The sequence below is a fragment of the Helianthus annuus genome, chromosome 17, assembly GCF_002127325.2.
Source record: "Helianthus annuus cultivar XRQ/B chromosome 17, HanXRQr2.0-SUNRISE, whole genome shotgun sequence".
In the NCBI taxonomy this organism is placed as follows: Eukaryota; Viridiplantae; Streptophyta; class Magnoliopsida; order Asterales; family Asteraceae; genus Helianthus; species Helianthus annuus.
In genome coordinates this window covers 40,789,431-40,815,296 of record NC_035449.2, presented here as the reverse complement: position 1 = coordinate 40,815,296, position 25,866 = coordinate 40,789,431, and the positions used below count along the sequence as shown (strand labels likewise).

The 25,866-nt window shown below is 39.3% G+C and overlaps 1 protein-coding gene across 1 annotated transcript; it reads left to right on the top strand.

Moving 5' to 3' along the window:
* Positions 1–8,479: 8,479 nt before the first annotated feature.
* LOC110898318 (E3 ubiquitin-protein ligase MPSR1) lies at positions 8,480–9,433 on the top strand. The gene has a single exon (XM_022145078.2). The coding sequence runs from the start codon at positions 8,611–8,613 to the stop codon at positions 9,163–9,165; it is 555 nt and encodes a 184-aa protein (XP_022000770.1). The 5' UTR covers positions 8,480–8,610; the 3' UTR covers positions 9,166–9,433.
* The last annotated feature ends 16,433 nt before the right edge of the window (positions 9,434–25,866 follow it).

The window sequence follows — 25,866 nt, the reverse complement described above, 5'->3', positions numbered from 1 at the left end:
ATGACACTAGCCATGCACCAGCGAATGTCCATGAGCTCCATCTCTTCTGGATCAACCTGATCGTAATCCTCCTTCGTCATATTCGGATTACCGATCTTTCCTGCAATTAAACCTTCATAAGATACCAGAATAGATGCTAAGAAACTCATGTGCTGTTGAGAAAACTTAATGTTAAAATGTGGAGAATTTTTCCAATCTTGACTTGAACCAGATTTAGATGATGTAGATGAAGAATGATATCCTGGATCATAGCTTGACGATTTATTGTTTGACGAATCACCAGATTTATTTGCATTGAATGTTGTTCTGATCTTTGCAGATTCGTTGTTTTGCGACATACCTCTTCGGTAATACAAATCAACATTTTGTTGATAACTAGAACTAGACATTTTGTTTTGTTTTTGCAATAATAGATCATGTCCCTCTAGTTTTTCAATCAAACTCTCTAATGTCGTCTCTTCAAATTTGGCATCGTTTTTCAAAACAATCACATAAGTTTTCCAATATTCTTCATGTGGCAATGCCTCAACCAGTTTATCAACCATCTCTTCTCTCTCTTTATAGATTCCAAAACGCTCTAACTCTCAGATGACAAAACCTCTCAATCATTTGTCGCACACTCTCTCCTATCATACAATCAAACAAATCAAACTCCTTTTTCAGTAACGAGATTTTGTTTATCTTAATGTCTTTTCCCCCTTCAGCTTTCAGCTTTAGAGCTTCCCACATTGAGTTTGAAGTTTCACCATGCTGAAGCAGAGAAAGAATATCCTCTCTTACGGCCTGTTGTAATGATGTTACCATTCTTAGCTCATCAGAATGTTTTACTTTCTGAGTTTTTGAATATTCAGGAACTGGTAGTAAAACATTATGCTCATTTACAGGTTTTACATAACCGTAAATCATAGAAACCCAACTTTCATAGGCATAAGCCTTCACCAGTTTTCAAAACGTGTACTCCACCAATGACAATCTTCAATGTTAATTAGTATAGGTGGCCTTTGGTGATTTCCATATACAATGTCATGATTTATGTTATGAGTTATAGTTTTAGAAATGCTTTTCGGTGTGACATTTGTTGGTTCTGATGTCTCGGAAGTGAACGCATTATAGAACGTGTTATAGAACTCTTCATCCATGATTCCTGCTCTTTGAACAACCTGCAAACAAGCAAACACTTGATTAAATCTGAAAAAAAACACAATAATCTTCCATTCGTACGAAGCCAGAAGGCAAATAGGTCAAACTCAGTGTGGGTTCGTACGAGGATGTGTTCGTACGAAGTCACTAAATTTGATTTGAAAAGGTACATTCGAACGAGGTTGCTACAGTAGCTTCGTAAAACTATCAGACACTATCAGCTTCGAACAAATATTTCTTTTAAACCACGGTGGCTTTGTTCGAAAATGTGGCTTCGCACCAAACATATTCAACAAACATTTTCATTTTCGATCAGTTTTTTAATCAATTGAATGTGTAAAACTTTGAATTTTGTTTTGAAACTTTGTAGGATCAGTTAAAACTGTTTTTCACACGTTATATCAAAAATCCAGCCAATTTTAACCGTGAGAACACCGTAAATCTGAGTTTAAAGTTCAAGAAAAATGAGAAGAAAATGAATAGAAGTAGAAGTGTGATGTAGAAAGTGAAATCAGCTATGAATCTGATTTAGAAGCATGATTCTCCATGTCTTCAGTCCTAGCAATCAAGCACCTGCTCTAATACCACTTGTGAGTTCAGGATCTTGATGAATTCCTTGACCTTGAATGTGTACCGACATGTGAAATGTGCGGAATCCAATCACGTGTGTGGAATGAACACAAAGATGTAAATAAAATTGGTCTCTATTAAGATCTGACAGAGACTATACCACGAAACCAAACGGACAGAGCTTCGCCTCAAAGTTGTCCAAAGTTTACAAATGACAAAGACAAGCTAACTATTTATAGACTTCTAGGTTCGAACCAGGTGATGCATGGCTTCGTACGAAGCCATCATCCTTCGTACGAAGGCACAAGTAATGAACATCCATGGCTTCGCTCGAACCTGCCCTTCGAACCAAGATCTTCTATCTCAATGACCTTCATGCATTTCTCAGTGCAGCACCAGTCTTGTCTCATTTGATTCAGCTACGTTCCGTGATTGACGCAAGCGATAAGCATACTGCACTCACAATTAGGAATATTAGAGTTAATTTTTTTGCCTTGTGATTTCTGTTGTTTATGATCAAAGGACTGTGACGGATGTTTGTTAGGTCATGGGTTGTCTGGCATCCAATGGGCGGTCGGGGTTCAGGGAAGAGGTGGTGCAGCGGTGGTGGTGCGGCGTCGAGATTGTGGTTGTTACAGTGGTTGATTGGCGGTGTTTGGTAGATGTGGTGTGGTATGGTGGTGGTGACCAGTGGTTTTGTGGTGGCATAGTGGTGGTAGTGGTGGTTTTGAACAGATTTAGAGAGAGAGGGAGGTGGGGTGGGGGTGGGGTGTTGTATATTTTTATTTAATAATTAATAATTAAATGTGGAGCCCAATTGATATTTTAAATGATTAATTAGTTTTTCATATATTTTAATAAAAGCAAGGGGTAATTTTGTCATTTTACATAGATTTAACGGAGAAAACTAACGGATATCCACTCCAGGGACTATCCGAGATACAACTCGTCAAACCATACGGAGCACCGGTGTAATTTCCAAAAGTTGGGGACTATAGGTGTTATTTTACAAAACCACAGGGACTATCCGGGCATTTTAGTCTTATGTTAAAAATCAAGGTTTCGATACATAGATGTTCGTTTAATATAATTTACGAAAATCTGCGTTTTGACTTTTATTTAATAAAACTTTGACCCGTTCTTTGACCAACTTAACGTGATATTCAGAAGGTGCTCTCATAGGGGATTAACACCAAATCCGTACCCGAAACCCAAACTGTACCCGAAACCTAACCCACTTCCTCAAAAGATGGACGGTCTAGAAGGCACCGTAAGAAGGGTGAGAGCGAAGCACGTGTTCCTAAGACGATCGAGAAGTGGACGCCTAGGGAAGAACTTGCTTTTTCACAAGCATGGCTCGACGTGTCGCAGGATTCGATTGTTGGTAATTTTTCTCTCCATTAAGTTTTTTATAAACATACATTTATAATTGTTTTTTATTTTTATAGAAATCGACCAAGATGTAAAAGTATTTTGGAGGCGTGTACCTAAAAAGTTTTTCGCCGCAATGGGTCGTGGTGAATATCGTACGGCCGACTCATTTTCGGGCAAGCGGACCGCAATGCGGACCAAGATTAGCAACTTCAACAACATACACAATAGTCTCGTCAACAATCATAGAAGAAGAAGCGGTTCGAGCGACGTGGACATTATGACCGTCGCCCACAACGACTATAGATTGTATCATGGGCATGCGTTTAAGATGATACCTTCGTGCGAGCTTCTTCGCAAATCTCCCAAGTGGCATCTTGTACCGTCGTTTGACCCAACGACCCATAGGTTAAAACGGGCCAAATCAACAACGACTACTGAACCATACGAGTCCAATGCTCGTACTACTATTAATCTAAACGAGTAGTTTGAAGATTTTGAAGAACCGCAAGAGTCGCAAGAGCTGCCACGAGCGAAGGGTAGGGATAGAAGTAAGGCAGCTACACGAGTGTCACACCCCGATTTCCACGTGTCTCACCGGTGGGCCCGGTGGGGGATTACCGTGACGTAGTTGGCAACAATATAGTCAAACCACACAATTATATGAATGCACAGCGGAAGCATAAAGATAAATATAATTCAACCTTTTGAATGTAATATCAAGTGTATTACAGAAGTCGAATTGTATCCACAGGGGATCAAAATAATAATAAAGTATTGTTCAGTCAGATACAGCATCAAGCTTGCGAGACTTATCACGATGATAGGAAGCTATTACCAGCCAATTTCGTGTAGTACCTGCACTTAATCTTTTTGGGAAAATACGTCAGTTTACACTGGTAAATACGTTCAACTGACACATTTGAAAATGTTTATTAAAATTGATTTGAATGCACGAGGCACAAACTCTTTTATAACTTGGGAAAATTATTAAAATCTTGTGAACGAATTACATGTCCTTTTATGCGTTCAGTAGCCCGGATCCTGTCCGGGTTAAAGATTAATAGACACACCACATTGCGTAAAACCGTAGTGTAAAAACCAACGGCTACGTCTTTTAATAATAATAATGTCGACATAATATACCGGGTGTACGCCTACACCGGGATGTCGAGGTCGTGGCCATTTCGTAAAATGATGCCAAGGATATCCGGGACAACGGTCATTAACCCCCCAAAGGCTTTTAAGAAACAAGACTGTTTAAATGAGCCGATCACATTATTCAATTAACCACCTAAGCGATGGAAGATATGATGCTCAATCAAGCGGTATTAATATACCGTAACCCAAGCCCGTATAAGGGAAAATAAGTTAAAAGTATTTACCTTTGCAAGTATATTCCATAATGGATTACGTCACAAGTAGCTTTTACTGGGGCTCCTATTCTGGAACGAAGGTTTTAATTAACCTATTAGAATCCTAACGGGTCTTTATATTGGCCGTAGCCTAGACCGGTTGGTTCCGAAATATAAATATGGTTTAATCGCGCGAAAAGGCGAAAACCGAGAATGGAGTGTGATTCTGACCCAACAAGTTCAGAGACTTGTCTTATATGGGTTTAAGGTTCACACTCTGGATTTTGGGGTCATAATGATATAATTTGACCCATATCGGCTAATTTACGAAAACTAGTTTCATAAGCCGAACCGTGCGCGCATTAGGCGAAACGGTTAGTCATGAGAGTCCTACGCTTATTTCCTAAGTCAATATGCCTTAAAGAGGTTGTGGCATCAGTAGGATACCTTCCGTGATGCCCGTAACGAGTTTAAGTTATTATTACGCCCCATAGGGGTTTTTCGGTCATTTTAAAGACTTTTAAAGAGCTTTTCGAGTTCTACAGGAGATCTGAGTTTTCCGAACAGTTTATAAAGTTTAAAATAATTTATTTATCATTTATAATCAGTAGCAACTGGAATCGGGTCAAAAGACCTTGTAGAACTCAAGTTTTGGCCGAAAAGGGCATATTCGGTATTTACCGAACCGTAGCCATAACCGCAGGTTATGAGCAAGGTAAAAATAATTAAAAATCTTTAAAAATCCCTAAATATTATTTTATAACAGTGGGTAAAAGTTTTGGTGACGAAATCTTGGTTTAGATAGGCGTTATGCTAATTGCGCCGTTTATTACTAAAGTTTACTTTAATTGCGCTTTTTAGCATAGCTCTCATTCTAAACCTCGGATTGACGTGAAACTTTAAGGACATGCTTATAATTTAGTAAGCAAGGTTATGGTCCGTTCACGCGTCCGAAATACTCGTTTTATTTTAAAAAGGCCGTTACGGTCAACTTTTAGGCGATTAACGGAAATGCGTAAAAGACTCGGACAAACAATGAACCGGTCACAGAGGGTTATACCATCATGTAACCTGGTCCTAAGAGAGTCCTAAGGCATATCTATACCTCACTAAAACGGGTCAGAACTGAAGTCAAAGCAAAGGTCAAACTTTTGCGACATTCGGCTCCGAACCGGGTCAATATAGCAAATGGCCGATTCAAACGAGCTTAGACAAGTTTATATGTTTAATATCATGTTTATAAGTGTCAAAACAGGTTTCATATCATCTGCATTACAATTTATACAAGAATCGTTAAAATAGCTTTATGTTGACTTTTTAAGCATTCGTTTGACTCGACATTTGAACTAGTTAGAGTGGTGATCAGAGGGAACCCTTTTAGGGGTTTATTACCCACATAAATACCAACTCATAACTACTTTTGATTCGACAATTCACTGGACCATTCGTGAACTATTGCTATGACAACCGTTAGTTACGACGGTTGGATTTATGAGCTAAACTAAGCAAAAACAGAACTATGGAAGGTATGATATACTTACAGAAGCTTAAGGCAAGACTTAAGAACAGAGAAGGAAGCTTGAGAGCTCTTAGAATGATCAGTAGTTGAGTGTTTGAGGTGTGTGTTGGTTATGAACCAAACATGCCTATTTATAGTGTTCAAATTGCCATGAGATCATTACAACTCACACTACAGAGGAGTATGGATGCTGGGCAGGTGTCCTAGAGAGTTATGGGTCGAGTAGGGGGCGCCCATGCCTCATTTATTGATGGTTTGATCGTTCACTAGCTCAAAAGGCATAAAAATCCAAGGTTTCTGCATCTGGGCGTCCCACGCGGCCCGCATGGAGGATCCATGCATTTTGTACGTGGGCCGCCTGATGTTTAAAAATCAGGCGCGTATCTTAGGGGGCTCGCGGCCCGCCTTAACTTAACCCAAACTCTAATGCGGCCCGCGAGAGGGTTATTTTTCAGAGATTTTAAATCTTTTGTAATGATTATCCGAATCTGGTAATTAATAACGAAATCTTTCGTAATTATTAACCTGACCTTTCGGGTTTGAAGGGGTAACTTTGCGGTTTGGCCCTCGATTATTTACAACTAAGGGCCTCATGTTATTTACCCGCATTGTTAAGTCCCCCGTTAGTTTATCAATTATTCGGAAAGCCTTAACTTTCATTGTTGACGCTTTTAACCCTTCTCATACGAATTCGATCATAACTTTCTCGTTTTAAAACGGACTTCGCGGAATTTATACAGTATATTCTAGTGAGCGTATAACACTGTTACAAAGTCTCGGGAGCGTTAAAGGGTCACTCAGAGGTATAATTAAACATGTTGACACAGTTAACCCCTGTAGCTTGTAATCTCTCACTTTCTTCCGCGTTTCGCTTTCGTACGATCCATGATTTATTCGTTTGAAGGTATAAGCACCACTTAGGGTTACTATACAGTATATTTACCCTTGTTTGACATTTATAACCCTCGAATTTATATACTTTCAAGGTTTGTCAATATTAGTCCTTTATTTAATATCAATGCCACGTGTAAACAAATGACACGTGTTAACACATCATTGGACACAAAAATTCGAGGTGTTACAACGAGCACGTGACACGATTTCTTCAACGCCATCGGATAGTCCGTCAAGGTTGGACGAGTTCGACGATAGACTCAATAAGCTTCTCTCAATCAAGGAAAAGGAGCATGAACCTAGAGTGGAGAACAAATCCAGAAAGATATGAAGTTTCTTGAGAAAGACTTTTCGCACCTACCAGAGGAGGATCGAGTCATTTTAGAGGCTCGTAAGGAAAAAATCCGAGCGAAATATATGTAGTTTTTTATTTTCAAGTGGTTTATTTTTTAAGTACTTTGGATTTTTTAAGGACTTTCTAATGTTTTATTTACTTTAATGAAATTATGTTTTTTTATTTCGTTTTAAATAAAATTAGCATATAAATTAAAAAACAAAATATATAAATAAAAATTAATAATTAGGTAATGATAATGTTGGCTTTAAACCATTACATGCAAGTTAAAGGAAGGGACTTTAAAGCCCCCTATGTGACATGGCGGTGAGGTGATTCTTATGTGGCGTGATAAAGCACCTATGGGCTTTATACCACACCCTCTAGCCTTATAGCTATAGTTCAATTGACATTAGAGTGGAATTAAAATTTGGGTTTGAGGCTATAGATCTTAAGTTTGAATTCGATCCCAACCCGGTTTTACAACACTCAGCCTCCGGAAACAGTGTGTTTTCCTCGAAACCGGAGATGATTGGGCTTGGGCTACTCAACGTTGTCTGCGATCGCAGGCGTATGAGGTCGTCTTTTGCTATTAGGTTACTCCAGATAGCCGTACTCGTATTTCGTTGGCAGTAAAAAAAAATAACTAATATAAACGACTCGGTTTATTTAATTATTTGGACCCTTAAGACTATGTTCATTGGTGACCTAGTGTTAGCTTGGTCATCAAAAAGACAAAAAATTTGAGTAATTAAAAACATTAAAAAAGAAACTCACAACAACCAAAGTTGGCAACCAGGTGAGCACCCTTGGTTGCAACCCAAACTAATACCCCTAACAATTTAATTAATCAAATAATGTATAATATTTAAAGTTAAAAAAAGCTAAATACATGGTATTTCTTAAATTTTTTCTGTGAACATCCCGATATAATTTTTTTTTTAAAAACCGAGTTCGTTCAAAAACATATATTTTTAGATTGGGATAGGTTATGAATGTGTGTTAAAAATTAAGTTGGGTTGGATAGGTGAAGAAAAGAGATTAATTTTTCAATAAAAAATTGGGTTGAATTGGGTCCATAATCTAAAATTCCATTTCCAATAAATTCATGATAAAGGGATTAACGTGACCCTTTATTTATCTTATTGAAAAGTCGGCATTCTGTGTATATCTAAACTTTATACAATTGAATCCACTCGTACATACTAGAAACAAAACCATCCTCTCATCGTCAAACTTCCGAGTAATTATCTTGAAATCACCAAAACCCAAAGGGAGTATAATACAAATTCCCTTCAGTACCGCCTTAAGACGTAAGCAGTGACCGACACCACCTTCCAGAACCTTCCCTTCATACACCGTATAAATAAAATCCAATCTTCCAATAAATCCACTTTCATCAACAATTCAACACCTAATTCAAAACGATGTCGTATCCTCCATCGCTGGAATTCGAAACATTCATCCGTGATTTCATCACATCACACGCCACAACAATCTTCGCCGCTGTACCTCCGCCGCACGACGACGGCACCGTCGAGCCACTCATCTTCACCCTTCACTCCAATCTACTAACAAATCCGGCGAAAGAAGGAGCGTTACCGGCGTCAAAAGCGGCAATAGAGGCGTTACCGACGGTAACAGTAACGGAACAAGAAGACTGTGCGATATGTTTAACGGAGATGTGTTTGACGGAGTACGAAGCAAAAGAGATGCCGTGTAAGCACCGGTACCATTCGGATTGTATAACGAAGTGGTTAGGGGTTCATGGATCGTGTCCGGTGTGTAGGTATGAGATGCCGGTGGATGAGGAGGAGGAGAAGAAGCGGAGGGACGGTGCTGTAGGGTGGCAAGTGACGGTTACGGTGGTGAGGAGTGGTTCGGTGGATGAACCGGATTTGAGTGGGTCGGGTTCAGTTGAAGATGTGGATGTTGAGATGGTTGGTGGTGGGGGTAATCATAGCATGGAAGATTTAGATTAGGGTTTGGATTAGTTTTTTTTGGGTATTGAAAGGGGAAAGTTATATGTGTAGACATATAGTTAGGTTTTTATTTGTTTTATTTTTTAAGTTTGATTTTGATGATTTAACGAAGTTAAATTTTCTGATTGAACATTGTGATTAAGTGGGTGTTTTGGAAGGGGAAAGTTATATGTATAGACATATAGTTAGGTTTTTATTTGTTTTATTTTTTAAGTTTGATTTTGATGATTTAACGAAGTTAAATTTTCTGATTGAACATTGTGATTAAGTGGGTGTTTTGGAAAATATATACATGAGTCATAGTTTATTAAAGAAATGTTTATAAACTAGTGGGATATACATATGCGTGGCTTGGCCCGGTTTTAAACGGGTTTGAATGAAACTTGCATTGAATGGGTTTGAATATACTTATTATTGAACGCGGATAAAACAAGCACGTTTTAAGTGTTTTTTATTTTAAACGAGAACTTCATAAAAAAAATACCAGCCCGAAAACCCGAAGGCCAAAAGAAACAACCAAACTTACATAATTATAAATTTATACCAACTTTATAGTTCAATTTTATAGAACAATGAACTTGAATATAAATTAATAAATATGTTACGTGGATCAGAAAACAGATGGATATTGTCATCGATGTTATTCGGTTGGTGTCGGTTCATTTCGATACCAGGTGTGAAAAACCCGAATTAACTGATCTTTAACCAAATTGACCCATAAAACCGAACCGAAAAAACTGAACCGAATAAAAAACCAGTGCGTTGGTTAATTGTTTTTCTGGAAATCGAAAATAGTGGGTCGGTTCTAGTTATCAATGTTTCCATAACCATCATAACCAAACCGAACCAACATATTGTAAAATCTTTGTCAACTTTAAAACTTTTAACATTTTTTTAGAGTTAAATGCCATTTTAGTACTTATGGTTTGGGTCATTTTGCCAGTTTAGTTTAAAGGTTTCATTTTTTGCATGTGGGTCCAAAAAGGTTTCACTGTTGCCATTTAGTCCACTAGGTCAACTTCATCCATTTTTTATGTTAACGAGAAGGGCAATTCAGTCATTTTATATATACTTCTGTTAACTAGAAGGGCAATTCGGTCATATAAAATGACCAAATTGTCATTCTCGTTAACAGAAATAATAGATGAAATGACCTAGTGGACTAAAATGGCAACGCTGAAACCTTTTTGGATCTACAGGCAAAAAATGAAACCTTTGGACTAAACTGACAAAATGGCCCAAACGGCCAAACCACAGAGACTAACATGGCATTTAACTCATTTTTTTAATATTTAATGTTTTTGGTTGAACGTTTTTAGTATTTGATGACGAGGGTCACCCAGTGAGCCCCCTCCTCTGGACTTTTTTTAGTATTTGACGACGAGGCCCAAGCCCATTACAAGTTTTTTGCTATTTGGCGTTTGGGAAAGAGAACCCAGTCGAAGGAACTTACATTCTCTACATTAATTGCTCCGAAAGGCGCCCGTGATGTTTTCGGCTCAAGCCTGTAAAAGATGAGTTGTTTGCTTGGGGAGAAGAGCATACATTAATTAGATAATCTCAAGAGATCCTGTAGAGGGAACAAGGCTCTGACAATACCCGAACATTCATGTTGTCCGGGAAAGGACCCAATGGTTATTGACTGGAGAGGTAACACCTCGAGTAAAGAGTTCCTTTTATATATGTAGGGGAGATGATCACAAGAAGGTAAGTTATCAAAAATATCCCACTCAAGACTGAGAAAAGGCTCTTGAGTCACATTGAGTTCTCACATTCAATTCCGAGATCTCAACCACAACATCCCGACCAATTTATTTACTCTCATTTGCTATAAACTTTGATCCAAGGCATGAGACTTAGGTGTAGTTTGTTTTTCAAGAGGTAAAATGTTTGTCGTCTGCGGACCACATCTACAGACATCTGTAGAACAAAAGGTGGACCAAACCTCTGCAGTCCGCAAGAAGAAGGTTGTTTGTTTTTTTAACGTATGCAGACTTCTAAAATAAATTGGTGGTGGTGTACAGACGGTAGTGGTGGGTGGGGGATGATGGGTGGTGGTGGACGGTGGTGGGTGGTGGTATTTAACCCTCTGCAAACCTTAGAAAGTCTTAAAAGTGGTTGGGCCAAGTCTGCGCCAAGAAGAGCTCGCGCATACGTTTTTTAGTGAAACGTTTTCGGAAAAACAAAAGGTCTGCAGATGGTAATGTGTGCGCGGCGCAGACAGAAGAGCCTGTGCAGATCTTTTTTAGAAAAACAAACACTACCTTATTCTCACGCCGGAGCTTGGTCACAGATCCCCTTTGGGCTCTCCATGACGAGACTAATGGTGTTCTTTTTTGTAGGTCAATTCCGGTAAACGGCGAACGTTGGCGGATCTCTGGTGACGGACACGTCGTCTATTATCTTATGGGATTCGACAGTATCATTATGAGCATAATTTCGTTTACAATAAAATCGTGTATTTAAGTATTTAATTTATAGTTTGTATTCATATGACCATGTTTTAGGGGGGACAAAAGTGAAATTGTAACACCTTGAAAATTTATGTCCAATAACGTATGAACACGTGTCATAAGCTCTGAACGTGTGAAAGAATACTTTAGAGGGACTAAAGTTGACAAACGGGGAAACTATGTGAATATAAGGGTCCAAAGTGTCAACAATGGATAAATATATTCAAAAATAGCCCCACACAATGTTTATACCTTCAAACGAATAAATCATGAATCATACGAAGCTAAATATGAAAAAAAGTGAGGAATTACAAACTACAGGGGCTAAATGTGTCAACATGTGCAAAGTATACCTCTGAGTGACCTTTTGGCAGAATCGAAGCTTTGTAACAATAAAATATACTCACTAGAATATGTGGTTAAAATTTCAGAAAGTTTCGTTATCGTATGAAAAAGTTATGATCAAATTCGTATACGAGGGGTTAAAAGCGTCAACATTGAATTCTAAGGCCTTATGAGTGGTTACAAGGTTAGCCAAGGACTTAACCAAGTTAGTAAAAGTCCCAAGGCCCTTAAAAATCAAGTTAGAAGGCTGGAAATGCAATTTAAGGGCTTAAAACCACGTTACAAAGGACCAGGGACCGAAAATGCAAATTGTGAAACTTGTTTGGCAGGTTTTGCAGGTCCAGGCGACCCGCGTAAAGGTCCCCTATGACCTTACACGGGCCGCGTCAGAGTGCCAGTAACAGAAAAACGTGCACAGCTGCCAGTCAGACCTGTTAACCGACTTTAAAGGCTTGTTTTGCATACCAGGGGCTGCCCCAACCAGTTTTCATGCACTAGGGACAGTTGTGATGATCAGGGGACATGCATAGACTTGTTTGGCATCATCTAAGGGACTTGAATTCACTATATAAGAAAAGGGAAGTTGTAACCATTCTCACTTGCATACACAACTTCTCTCAAGTTCACTACTGGAGCCTTCTGGACAGCAAGCAACATTCCTAGTGGTCCCTAAGCATAACTAGGACTCTTGTAAGTGTCCTTAACCCTTCTAAATTCGTTTTAGCTTAGTTAATTAGTTAAAAGTCAAACCGTCGTAATTAAGGTTTGACTTCGGGATTAGTCAATAATTACCCACTAATATCCCGAATTAAAAATACATTTAAGTAGGTAATTATGTGGGTAACAAACCCTTAAAAGGGTATTTCTAGAATCCCACTCTAACTATGTTAATTGTCGAGTCAAAGATGATTATGAAAAGTCAACAGAATGGTTATTTGCAAATTAATGCATAATTAGCAACGTAGGATACATGCAACCTGTTTGATCATTAAAATAACTAGGTAATTAATGTAAGAACATGTTCCAACATGTTCAACTCGACAATTTTTAGTTTAGGCTCGGTTTGGAACCGAAAGTCGCAAAGTTTGACTATTGCTTTGACTATCAGTTCTGACCCATTTAAGCCAAGTTTAGGATTGCCTTAGAGCTTCTTTTGGACCTAATTGCATGTTAGTATAACTCTCTGAGATTATACAACTTGGTTCATTAGACATCCTATGCACATGCATGTTTCCGTTAATCGCTTATATGTTGACCATTATGCCCAAATGACCTTAAAATGAGATTTTTGGGAAAGTAAAAGGGTAGACACCTTAGATACTGATTTATAAACTTGCACCTAAAATTTGAGATCAGTTTGAGGTGTAGATTAAGAGTTATGCTCATTAGCGTAAAATTAAGCTTCTTTAGTAATTAAATGGCGTAAATTGCATATAGCCTATCTAAACCCGAATTTTTATACAAAACCATATACCCACTGCTATAAAATACTATTTTGGGATTTTTGGAGATTTTTATTTATTTTTAGGCTGAGCATAACTTAGTGTTCTAAGCTTAATTCGGTTTATGTCGGTTTTGCCCTTTTGGGCTATAAAATGAGTTTTATAAATCCTTTTGACCCCAAACCTTTTTCTACTGATTTGTTATGTTAAATAAATTATTTTGAGCCTGCTGGAATATTAAAAATATCAGCTTTTTACAGAAAACCCGGAAATGGCTCCAAATCGCCTTTTTAAGCGTTTTTAGCACATAAGTATGCACTAGAACCTTACTAAGCATATGGGATTAAAACCTACTGATGTACTCAATAACATTTTTATATTTTAACAGTAGGCTAATGTTTTCAACTCAGAATAGCAGTTTTGACCCTTTAAGCATATGTGAAATTACCAAAATGCCCATACGGAGCATAGTATGGTTATAAGTTATAAATTTCATATATATTGGATACCCTACTGTTATGACTTAGTAAATTAAGCATATTTACTAATTTAATCAGACCTGTAACTCAGAATATTTATTAAACTCTTTTACACCTATTAAAATGACCAAAATGCCCTTATGAGGCATAGTTTTGGCTTAAAACCATTTGGGGTATAATGGAAGGTATCATTCTGATATCACAACATATTTTAGGCATATTAACTTCAGAAACATGTATATAACTCTTATGGTTACTCGTTACGCACTATACGCGTTCGGATCGGCTTTTGTGACTAGTTTGGCCGTTTTAGCCGAAACGGGTCAAACCATGTCATTTTGGTCTCGAAATTCAGAATGTGATTATGTTACCCATGTTAAACAAGCATGCAAGCTTGTTGGGTCAAAACCACATTCTAAAACGGTCTTCGCCTTATCATGCGTTTAAAACCGTAATCTTTATATAAAACTAACCGGTCTAAGCTTAAGACCCGTTAGGATTCTAATAGGTTATTAAAACCTTAATTTCCAGATCTAGGAGCCCAGTAAAAGCTATGTGCACTCGCTGTATTTGATTTATACTTTGCTCAGGTAAATACGTTTAACTTATTTCCCTATACGGGCTTGGGGTACGGTATATAAAATACCGCTTGGTCGGGGAATTAACCTTAACCAGTTGGTGGCTAAGTGTTGTCAAATTAACCCGTTTAAAAATGTTGTTTTGTTTGTTTAACGCCTTTGGGGGTTTAATGACCATGTCTCGGATATCCTTGGCATCATTCAAAGAATGGCCACGACCTAGGGCATGTCCCTATTGGAGGTGCAACGATCCAACAAAGAGCCACCAATCATATCAACACAAGTTATAATAAATTACCAAACTGAAATAAATATAACGTTTGAAAAGTTTAACCAAAGCTAAAGTATTGAGCGGAAGCATAAAAGCATAAATGTATAAATGTGTCGAAACCCAATCAATATAAATGTTTATCATGACCATAACCACTCCAGCAGCATCAGACAGCAAGTTCCCAAGTTCCTCCAGTAATTACCTACAAGCATGTAAACAAGTGTGTCAGACTACGCTGGTGAGTTCAAGGTTTGCGGTTGTTTACCAAGTTGTGTTACCGATCATGTGAGTAAAACAGTTTACAAAACGATATGTTGTTTGTTGTTATGATGTTTGATGTTTCGATGTTGTTCATGTTAGATACCCTAGGGAGTGTGCCCATGTGTATCCGGGGAGTGGATACCCCTTAACGACCGTTTGCTATGTTGCCATCGTTAGATACCCTAGGGAGTGTGCCCATATGTATCCGAGGAGTGTGCCTCTAACAACCATAGCCATACCCAGATAATTAGTTCACGCCCGTCCTTACGGCCCGGTGTGAGGTTTCCCACCTAATAGCGCTATCAACTAATCACCCCCATTGCCCTCCAGGCAATAACCAAAACCGATTAAGTTATTTACCCAATGTTTCCCTTCCAAATGTTTACCAGTTGTCCCAAACCACCGGGACGCATGCTTGAGAAAAGTGCAGTGAACTCACCTTTGGTTTGCTCGGTAAGGTTAATTACTTGTTAATAGTTGGACACCCGGATCCTAATATAGTTTCAATGCCAGTCAGTTACATACACACATAAATCACATATTCTTATTATACAAGTAATGAACAAGCATGGCACATATTATCACTCGTGTTACAACCCGTGTTCGAGCCGTAAATATACCCACATCTCATAATCGTATCTCCCCACGTCGTGCATTCAAACAGTTCAGTTTACTTTCAAGCAACATACAAGTTCACATAATACATTATAAGCATTCAGATCATAAATGATTTCATATCACAAACATTACCTACCCAACAACACTTGGTAGCACATTGCACTAATTGAATTAAGGTGCGGCCCACTATACTTAACCGATGTACGCGGCCCATAAACAATCTGTTAGCCCATAACAGCATGCGGCCCTCTAAACATAATTCAAATCAAGTGTTATGGCCCATAGTCATATGCGTAACCCACATGATCAGAACTATCATTACAAAATCCACATCTCATAGTTGGCATTAATTATAATCCATCAACAACAGACATGATGCAAACTAATAAACACATCACGTGAAGGTTAACTTAGCATTTATGACTTGCATACATGTGGGACTTTGATTGGACCTCCAACACAAGTGGTGGACATGGGGGCTTGGTTTAGAAATTAACTTGTGAAGGGCGGCCGACATACCAGGGGTTTTCAGAATGCATCATCCCACATCATCAACCTTCACACACTTCAAGAGGTACATGCAAGTCAACTCACAAACAACCACACCAATTCCTATGTTTAATTCAAGTCAACAAATATATATATATATTCTGTGAATTCCATGAATCGTGCCAGCATGTGTAACCCAATTGATTTGATCAATTTATTCGGTTCACATACATCACATGCAAAAGGCATATAAGATTCGATCCACCCTATCCTTTACTCTTAGATTATCACCACCTAAAATCACAGTTCCTAACAGTCCTATACATCGGGTAACATCACAATCTAAATCAAGCACTACATTGATTATTCCATGCAATTAATCAGAATCATACGTTGCAATACATAATCAGAATCATACAATCAGTTTCGGTTCATGCTAATCCATCTATCGTTATTCCATGCAATTAAGTGTTATCTTATTCTTACAATAGTTCAAGCATTAAAACATAGCAACAAGCAGGTTACATGAATTAAATAACATACTAACCAAGGTGTAGGAGATACGGAAATCAGACCTTGATGACGAAGAGGGGAGGGGTTTCCTGCTGCCGTAGGTAGGTTTGAGAGAGAGAGAGATATGGAGTTTGTTATAGTTTTAAACTAGATTGAATTTGATTTAGATTACAATTCGTATGAGATGTTGGGCCGGTTCACCAAGTAATAAAGATGTTGGGTCAGTTAACAAATTAACAAGGATGTTGGGCCGGCTCGCTAATTTACAAGGAGGTTGGGGCCGGTTGGTCATTTAGTCGGTCATGGGCTCAAGCCCAAGTATATATATATATATATATGCGATACATGGGCCGATACATTAAATAAACATAATCATGTGAGCTGAATCAAGCAACACCTACACAAATGGGCCGATCGTTTGTTGCCAAGTCGTGTGGGCCGAAGATAAGCCCAAACCACGTATATGATTTGATTCGTATGGGCCGGACTAGGTTACATGTTTAACCCGTTTAGCAAAGCAAAGATCATGAAAGAGAAATAGCGCGGAATCGAGATTACAAACTAACCTCGGAAGTTCGGGTTGTCACATCATCCCCAACTTGAAGGAAATTTCGTCCCGAAATTGGCAAGCGTCAAGTGTGAGAGAAACGAAGTGAGAAGTCAGAGTTGTTGCGGGTTTTGCTCAGTTGTGACATCATCCCCAACTTGAAGAGGGATCTCGCCCCGAAATTTAGCAAACAGTCACTGAGGAAGCTAGTTTCGTTAAGCGTTTTCGCGGGGTGTCACATCATCCCCAACTTGAAAGAATTTTCGTCCCGAAAATTGATCTGAAACAATGGCTTGAAGTGAGTTCCGACGAACTCGATCTATAGATACTTTACAACGCCTGGGGGCTAATCTTGTGATCGATGGAAATCATGGTATGGTTGCTAGCATTTTGTTACATCAGTCTGCGGATCAAAGAAATAGGGAATTAATGAGGTTCGTCACATTGCGGTCGCGCGAGTGTATCATTTGTCCAAAACAGAGTTTGGTGGGTGAAGGTTAGTGTTGCAAAACGACATACGCGTGTAACTGTGACTGCCTCACTTCTAGCGTGGGTATAGTTCTTCTAATCCCGTGTTCGTTCGGAAGTTCCATTCTAGCGATGCCTTCACGTGGTTAGCTCTATTGAAACAAGGGTGCACTGGAGGCCCTTGTGATCGGTCTAATTGGTGCCCTCGGTACCGTCCAAGAAATGCCTCCTACTTAAATCCAATGACCACGGTTCCCACCGGAGGTTATAGGTCGTGCAGTTCCTCTCCGTAACACCATCATGGTATATCGCTGGATTATTGGCACCTTCGGATAGAAACGATGCTTCGCGTGTTGTAGGGTTGGGTTTCAAAAGCTGTAAGGACGTTCTCCGATTTTATTACTCAGGGATTCACAGCTCCCCGCTATGCTAAGGAGGTTGAAGTTGCGAAACCCTCGAAAATCCTACGACGAAGCTGTGATAGTATTTAGCAAACCTAAGGGATTTCTGTTTATTATACCAAGCATACGATCTTAACATCCAGTATCAAAACAACTATCTTATAATTCACGAACCAAACTTAAGATCACCATTTACTTTCGCATATATTCTAACCGGTTTCTCACAAGACCAGTTACACCAATTCCATACACATGACACATTAGATCAGTCATCATATCACATAAGATCACCTTATAAATTCCTCATGGCTGTGGGTGGTTTCAAAGCACATATACAACAAAATCATGCAAGGGTTACCGGAACATGATATGCATATAAAGTGATCGGAGTGTCGCGCTCCGGTCAAAGATAATATTTATATACCCTAATTACCCTTAACAAATAGCTAGTGGTAGCAAGGGGTCGAACCACGAAGAGTATGTGGTTTGTGTGCGGATTTGATTGAATGATGAATAGTTGTCACTTTTATGAAGCTTGCTAACTTGATTTTGAATATTTTGATTTGATTGAAAGATGTGAGTTGAAATTACTAAAACGATTAACTAAAATTAACTACTAAATGCAAGAAGTGAAAATGATTGTTTAAACAATAAGAAGAAAACAAGGCTCACACCCGGTTTCAACAATTGCAAGACTTAGGGTTACTATGTATTTTAATTAGCTTTACTTGAAATAGTTCGTTAACGGGTCGCAATCACAAAGCTTAGGTGTCAATCGCTATCAACGTTGTAAACAACGGACCATGATACACTTCGTTACTTTGGACTAACAAATCCTACCAAAAGACAAAGCATAAATACGTGCATTCATTTCACAAAGTCAAATTTAATCATTCACTCGACAATTTGCAAATTCAATACCAACGTAGGACAATTGTCTAAGATTCAAACGCAATTCAAGTTGTCACAAAACAATCAACAAAACATAGTAAACCCTAAATCTTACAAAAGTCTACACCGGGGTGAAACCTCCAAGAAATTAGCCGCTCATGGTGTAAACGGTACAATCAACGGATGCACAAGACTTCAATTGGATCATCTTGGAGCTTGAGGATGGATGGTGGAATGATTAGGGTTTGGAAACGGTTGGTGGTGATGGATGGATTGAAGGTGGTAGAATGGTTGTGATGATGATGAACTAGGGTTTGGAATCAAGGAGATGATGGTGCCTTTGTTCTTGATTCCCAGATGTAGAAGTGATGGATGATGGATTGGTGATGAGATAGGGTTTTGATTCGGATCGTGATTCGGTTGTTGAAAGGATGGAGTATGGATTTGAGATCAATTGGTAGTCAAGGGATCATGAATGAATGGCTCCAAAGATGTTTTTCAAACTCAAAACAAGTTGTAACCCCCGTATTCAATGAGCTTGAACCAATAAAAATCGAACTAAACCCCCAAAGATGCAAATTCCCGTTTCTGATTTTTGCAGGCCGTCGCCGACGGCCCTCAACCCGTCGGCGACGGGTCTTGGATTTCCCATATTTGTCCGACGGCTAATGCATCTGGTTACGGCCATTTCCAGCTTACGGGCATTTTAAGGGGGCGTCGCCGACGGCTTGGTGCCCGTCGGCGACGGGTTCTCAAAACTTGATTTCCAATTTTCGCTTGTTTCGCTCCCGTTTGATCCGTAATCCGTTCCAATGTTCCGGTTTTCAATCCGACGACCCGTAAAGCTTCCGAAAAGCTCCTTAAACTTCATCAAACCTGCAAAACACAGTCTCGATCAAAAGTAGGCTATTCGAAACTAAAACTCACGTAAAAACGTTAAGTTAAGCAATTACAAGCACCGGTTTCCAACCACGTATCACATCCCCACACTTGTCTTTTGCTTGCCCTCAAGCAAATCTGTTTTTCACTTTCACGTGGGTCAAACGACGAACATACATCCCATTCCCGAGACAAGGTTAAGGTCTAATGTCATACAAAAGTTCAACTCTTTACAATATTCAATGTATTTAACGGTGACGTACTTTAGATACACAAATGGTTATCCAAGATTAACCCGCCCATAAAACTAACAACTCATGCATATCCCTCACAATGTGCTCTCCACTCGGCTTAAAATTTACTAACATGTGTAATGTGTTAGCTTTTCAACAATTAATCGCTCAAAACCAAATAGAACACGTACCCGCATAGGCTTGCAACCCAATCATTCTCCACTATTGAACACAAGTACTAAGCACAAGTCAAAAGGTCTTTGAGGGGTTGTAACGGGGCTAGGCGAAGGGTAGGAATAGGTTATTTTTAAGTGGCTATGGTGATGAGAAATTCGAATTTTATTACCAAAGACTATCCTAAACAAAAGCAAACTATAAACATCCAACATGGGCAAAAACTTTCGCCTTTTATTCAACAACTATTAACACATCTTTTTGTGTTTTTCACACTGCTTTTTCATTCTTTTTTTTCGAAAGATTTTCTGATTTTTATTTTTATTTTTATTTTTTTTTATAAACCATAATTATGCAAACAAATAATCCTAAAATCGAATTTCCATCACACGGGTTTAAAAGAAAAAGGTTTACGGTTATGGGCTATAGGGTGGTCAAATGAAAGGTTTAGGCTCAATGTGGGCGACTAGGGGATTTATTTGGGTAAAGGTAAGAAAATGGTGTAAAAGAAAAAAGGTTTACCTAATGCCTTAGTCATTCTTGTGCTTGTATTCGGTCTATAGTCTCGAATGTATCAAAAGTTGCAAGTTCTACAATACGCGACTAATGGCTCACTCAACAAAGAAACATGTAAATGTGAATCTATGATGTAGAAAGGCTCAAACCTCACGTATAAGGGTATGATATGTGATATGCATATATTGCTAGTTCCTTAAGCGAATTATTCTCAAATAACCACCCACTAAATACCCGATATGCTTATTAATTTAAACTTTACCATGACAAAAGACCAAATGGTTTGTGACATCCCTCGTTGACTTGGTTACTTGTGCTTTTGAGATTGCTTTGAAAACAAAACATTTTTGAAAAATTTTTGAAATTTTCCCCCATCCCCACACTTGAGGTACACATTGTCCTCAATGTGTAGAATTTAAATGAACGGGTCAAAATCGAAAATTTTTACTACTCCCCCATCCCCACACTTTAGGTACATATTGTCCTCAATATGTAAGAACTAGAGTTTGTAAAGCACAAGGGATGTGACACGGCTAACCTCCCCAAATTACACCCCGGAAAATAAAATACAGAATACAATCCACTTATTTGCTAAAAAAAATCAAAGGTAAAAAGAAACGTATGCACCTGGTTTTTCATTAGTTCCTCGTGTGCTCTTCATCTTTTCAATCAAGCGGTCGTCTCACGAACATAGCGCACCTACAAATCTTAACCCTCGTGTAGAAGCATGCTTCTCACGACCATCAAAACTTGTTAGTTACCTAGTTCTACCACTTTTATGAAATTATTACCAAGCCATACATTATTGTACCTTTAACTTTATGTGGAAAAATAATTTACAACAATAACAATCCTAACTCACTTTCGTAGGAATCACGGTTGCATTTAGCGTATGCAACAAGCCCTTTAAACCTCCCGATAGCTCGGGAGGACGAGTAGGTCTCGTGAGGGTTATATAGGGAACACACCCACAAAGTTCATTTAACTAGGCAATAATTAAGTAAAAACAAAAAGAAATAACGGAAAATAATATACAACAACAACAACATAAAACATACCATACCTCTACCGCTGATATCGCTCGTTTGGATCCATGGGCGGGTTGGGTTGGTATGGATAACCAGTGAGGGCCTCGAACATCTCCCTATAGTTATCTAAGGGGCTTTGCTCCCCTTGGGGTGGTGGTTGGTACGGGATTGGAACGAAGCTAGACCCTACCGCTTCAGGCCAATGCGGAGTCGGGTTGGATGGGCCTTGAGGATAGGGAAGATCGGAGTAATTTGTCCACCCCGAGTGCTCGGCGTAGGGGAGGCCGGCTTGGTAGTCTCTATGGTGTCGCTCCTGATCATGCAACACTTTGGCGTTATTAAGCGCCATCTCTTGAGAGACATACATGGCACTCCAACGGCGGCGGTTCAATTCTTCTTCTTGTTGTCGACGCGCCGTTTCCGCTTCTTCCCATGCCCGCCTTCGGGCTGCTTCATCCTCCTGTTGCTTTGCTAACTGTTCCATATGTGATCTTTGCATGGCTTGAAACAGTTCTTGCTCTTCCATGAACTTATTCATTCTTTCACGTTGGGCTCCTTGAGCGTCCCAATATTCTTGCATTGAAGCTCCGTAAGACCCTTGCCAAGCTTCTCTCCTTTGATTGTATTCCCGACCCTCTCCTATACACGCGGAGACATTATCATATATCTCCTGTTGCCCCCTGTCAAAGTTTTTGTAGGAGGGTACACGTCGTCGGGTCACAAAACCTGCCACCTCAGCGTTTATCTCCCTATGTGGCCGCATATAACGTTGCCTTGGCCTTCGTGCCTCGGAGGGTTCAGCTTCCTCCTCTTCTTCCTCTTCTTCCTCCATCTCCACATCTTCTTCCTGCACGGGTGGTGCCCCGGAAGTACGAACCTCAAACTTATTCCCCAAATCATCGGTCACCACATACCTATTTCCCGAAAACTTGACCTCTATCCTCCAATTTTTCTTCATGTAACCCCAAGTAAATTCCTCCACTGGCTTAGAAACCCATAGCGCTTCCTCGGGCAAGCAATTCTGCTGCACAAGCATGGCACTAATGAGGCGTGCATACGGAATAAACCGCCTCTGCGACGACTCCCTGGTAGCCCATGTGTTCATCATGACTATGTGCCTCCACGACAGTGTCGGGGTCCCATACAATAAGGCATGCGCCACCCTGCAATCACTTACTCTCACACCCCCACGATCACCAAATCTTGCTAAAATGTTCTCAACCGAGATCCCTTGAAGGATCTTTCCCTCGAGTGACATATGCTTTCGTTTCATATCACCCCCTGGGTGGGTTGGCAAGATAACATCTACCAATTGATCTATGTCGTTGGTGTTCAAATGATTATCCAAAAAATTTTCAATGGATGGATAATCATAGGCTTGTACCCCCAAAGAATCAAACCTAGCAATACGATTCATAGTTTCAAAAGACATCGTCATGTTTCCTCGAGATGTCTTCCCCACTAACTTCCATTGCGAAGGGGGTTCATTCTTGTTGACAAGCTTCAATGTGGACAACCACTCACATACTTCTGACAAGTAAATCCGGTGAGTGTTGTCTTCACACCAATCCAATACACTCTCCCAGCCCAACCTCTCGAACATTTGCACAATTCCGATTTTCCGGAATTCTTCTACATTCACGGTCCGTTCACATATCACTCTTGTTGGAACCGATGTGTTCACCCCATTTGTCATCTTCCATTTCCATAACTTAGCTTCCAGCTTTCTATCTTGGTAGCTCGACAACTGCTTGTTCTTCTCATCATCCCAAATTCGGGCATTCTGACTATCCCTGAACTTTGCCCATTCCCAATCTTGTCGGTATAATCTTGGATCATTTTCTGCAACAGTGCTCGGTTGTTCCCATTTCTTCGGTATTAAACCGGAAGAAGACCCAATCCCGGATGATGACGCTTGACCCGTAGTCTTTTGTCTCTTGCTTCCTGCCATGACTACAATAAAAAACAAGCAAAACATCAACATAGATTCAACCTTCCTTAACTCCCAAACTTTGAACATGATGTATGATGTTGACAATTTAATTAACAAGTATACGCAAAGTCGCCTCTTTAAACTTCCAAAGTCGCTCACTTTGTCAATAACTTATTAATCTTTTGTCAATCTTACAATATCTTACAATTTCAACAAGAGTCAACATCATATTCATGTTCAATCATGTTCATAACAGTGTAATCACTTCACTTATGGTTATAACATGCTCAAATTCCATTCAAAACTACTAATCTTGCCCAAAATCATGCTGTCATAACATACATTGTCTAAACAACCTACTTTTAAACTAAAAAGTTTAAAATTTCGGAAGAAAAACACTAATATATAATAATCAAGCATAAATTTAAGAAGAATCCATACCTTTGGTGTTGTTAGACAAGAAAACTTAAGAAAGGAAGACAAACAAGCACTTTTGATGCACACCCTTTCAAAACCCTAAAGAACACGTCCAGAAATCTTGCACAATAGCAAGAATTGATAAAAACCGTGTTAGGGGTTTTGTTTGTCTTGAAAAATTACTCAAGATGGATCCAAGAATCAGTGGATTTGGTGGAGAATTGAGGAAGTTATGAGAGCTTGAAGGTTGCTAGGGTTCTTGTGGTGGGATGAGGAAGATGAAGAGAATAAGTGAGTTTGGAGAGAGAGAATGCAGAGAATTTGTGGTAAAAACTGATATAGGTCGAATTTGTGGTGTATAATGGGTTTAGATGATGTTTGGTGAGGTGGAAATAGGTTTTAATTCGTTTTTTTAAACCCTGGGACGGACCTGCGTCGGAGCGAAAAAGAGAAGCCGTCGCCGACGGGTCCCACCCCGTCGCCGACGGGCTTTGAATTTCAGAGGTAGGGGCGACGGGTTATGTGTCTGCCGACGGAGAAAAGGGTGCCTACGGGCTTTTTTTAGAACCCGTGGCCGACGGCCACCACCCCGTCGCCGACGGGTAGTGTAAAAATTTTTTTTTTTTTTTTTTATTTTTTTTTATTTTTTTTATTTTTTTTTTTTATGAAGAAAATTATGAATATTTACCAAAGGGACTATTTACATCAAAAATTCCTAAAAATATAAAAAAATATTTTTGTGATTTTTATAAATTAAAAAATTTTAAACAAATAACCGTTAACGGCCCTACCACCCCCCAAAAAAATCGTGTATTGTCCTCAATGCACCAAATCAAGTCTAAATCATACCTTGTATCTTCACGACCCGTTTGGAATGCCCGAACTTCACACAATCAAGAAAGGTTAGTATGAACCGGAAACGATTCACATCCAATTACGCAAACAATTAAATAAGTATACATAACTTTACAAATCGTGTTACCGGTCCTTTTAATTCACCTCATATGTTGGTACACTTCCCAAGAAGCATATCAACTCCACATTTGCATCCTTTTTCTCTTCATTACCATCGAGGAATGGTTTAAGGCGGTGACCGTTAACCGTTTGCTTCGACCCGTCCTTCGGGTCCTCGATTGTGACATCTCCAAGTTTCCCGACCCGTGTTATCACATACGGGCCCATCCACTTGCTCTTGAGCTTTCCCGGGAAGTATTTAATTCTCGAATTGTAGAGCCAAACCTTTTGGCCTACTTCAAACTCTTTTGGCTTCAACTTTGCATCGTGTGCTCTCTTCATGTCATCCTTGTACTTTGAAGCACACTCGTACGCTTCTTCCCTAAGCTCCTCCAACTCACAAAGCTTCAACTTTCGCTCCTTTCCTGCATCGTCATATTTCATGTTAACCTCTTTTATAGCCCACCAAGCACGATGCACAAGTTCCACCGGCAAGTGACAATTTCGCCCATAAACTAAGCGATAAGGAGTAGTTCCAATAGGTGTTTTATGAGCCGTTCTATAGGCCCATAAAGCATCATTCAACTTTGTTGACCAATCCTTTCGGTCGGGTCGAACAGTCTTTTGCAAAATTTCTTTTATTTGCCTATTGGAAACCTCAACTTGACCGCTTGTTTGTGGGTGGTAGGGAGTAGCAATTCGATGGTCAACACCATACCGTTTCAAGAGTTTGCCAAAATTAAAGTTCTTGAAATGAGATCCCCCATCACTAATGATTACCCGGGGAACCCCAAATCGAGAAATTATATTC

What these genes read in the sequence shown, in the direction of transcription:
- LOC110898318 (XM_022145078.2), top strand. Translation starts at nt 8,611, where the DNA reads ATGTCGTATCCTCCATCGCTGGAATTCGAAACATTCATCCGTGATTTC.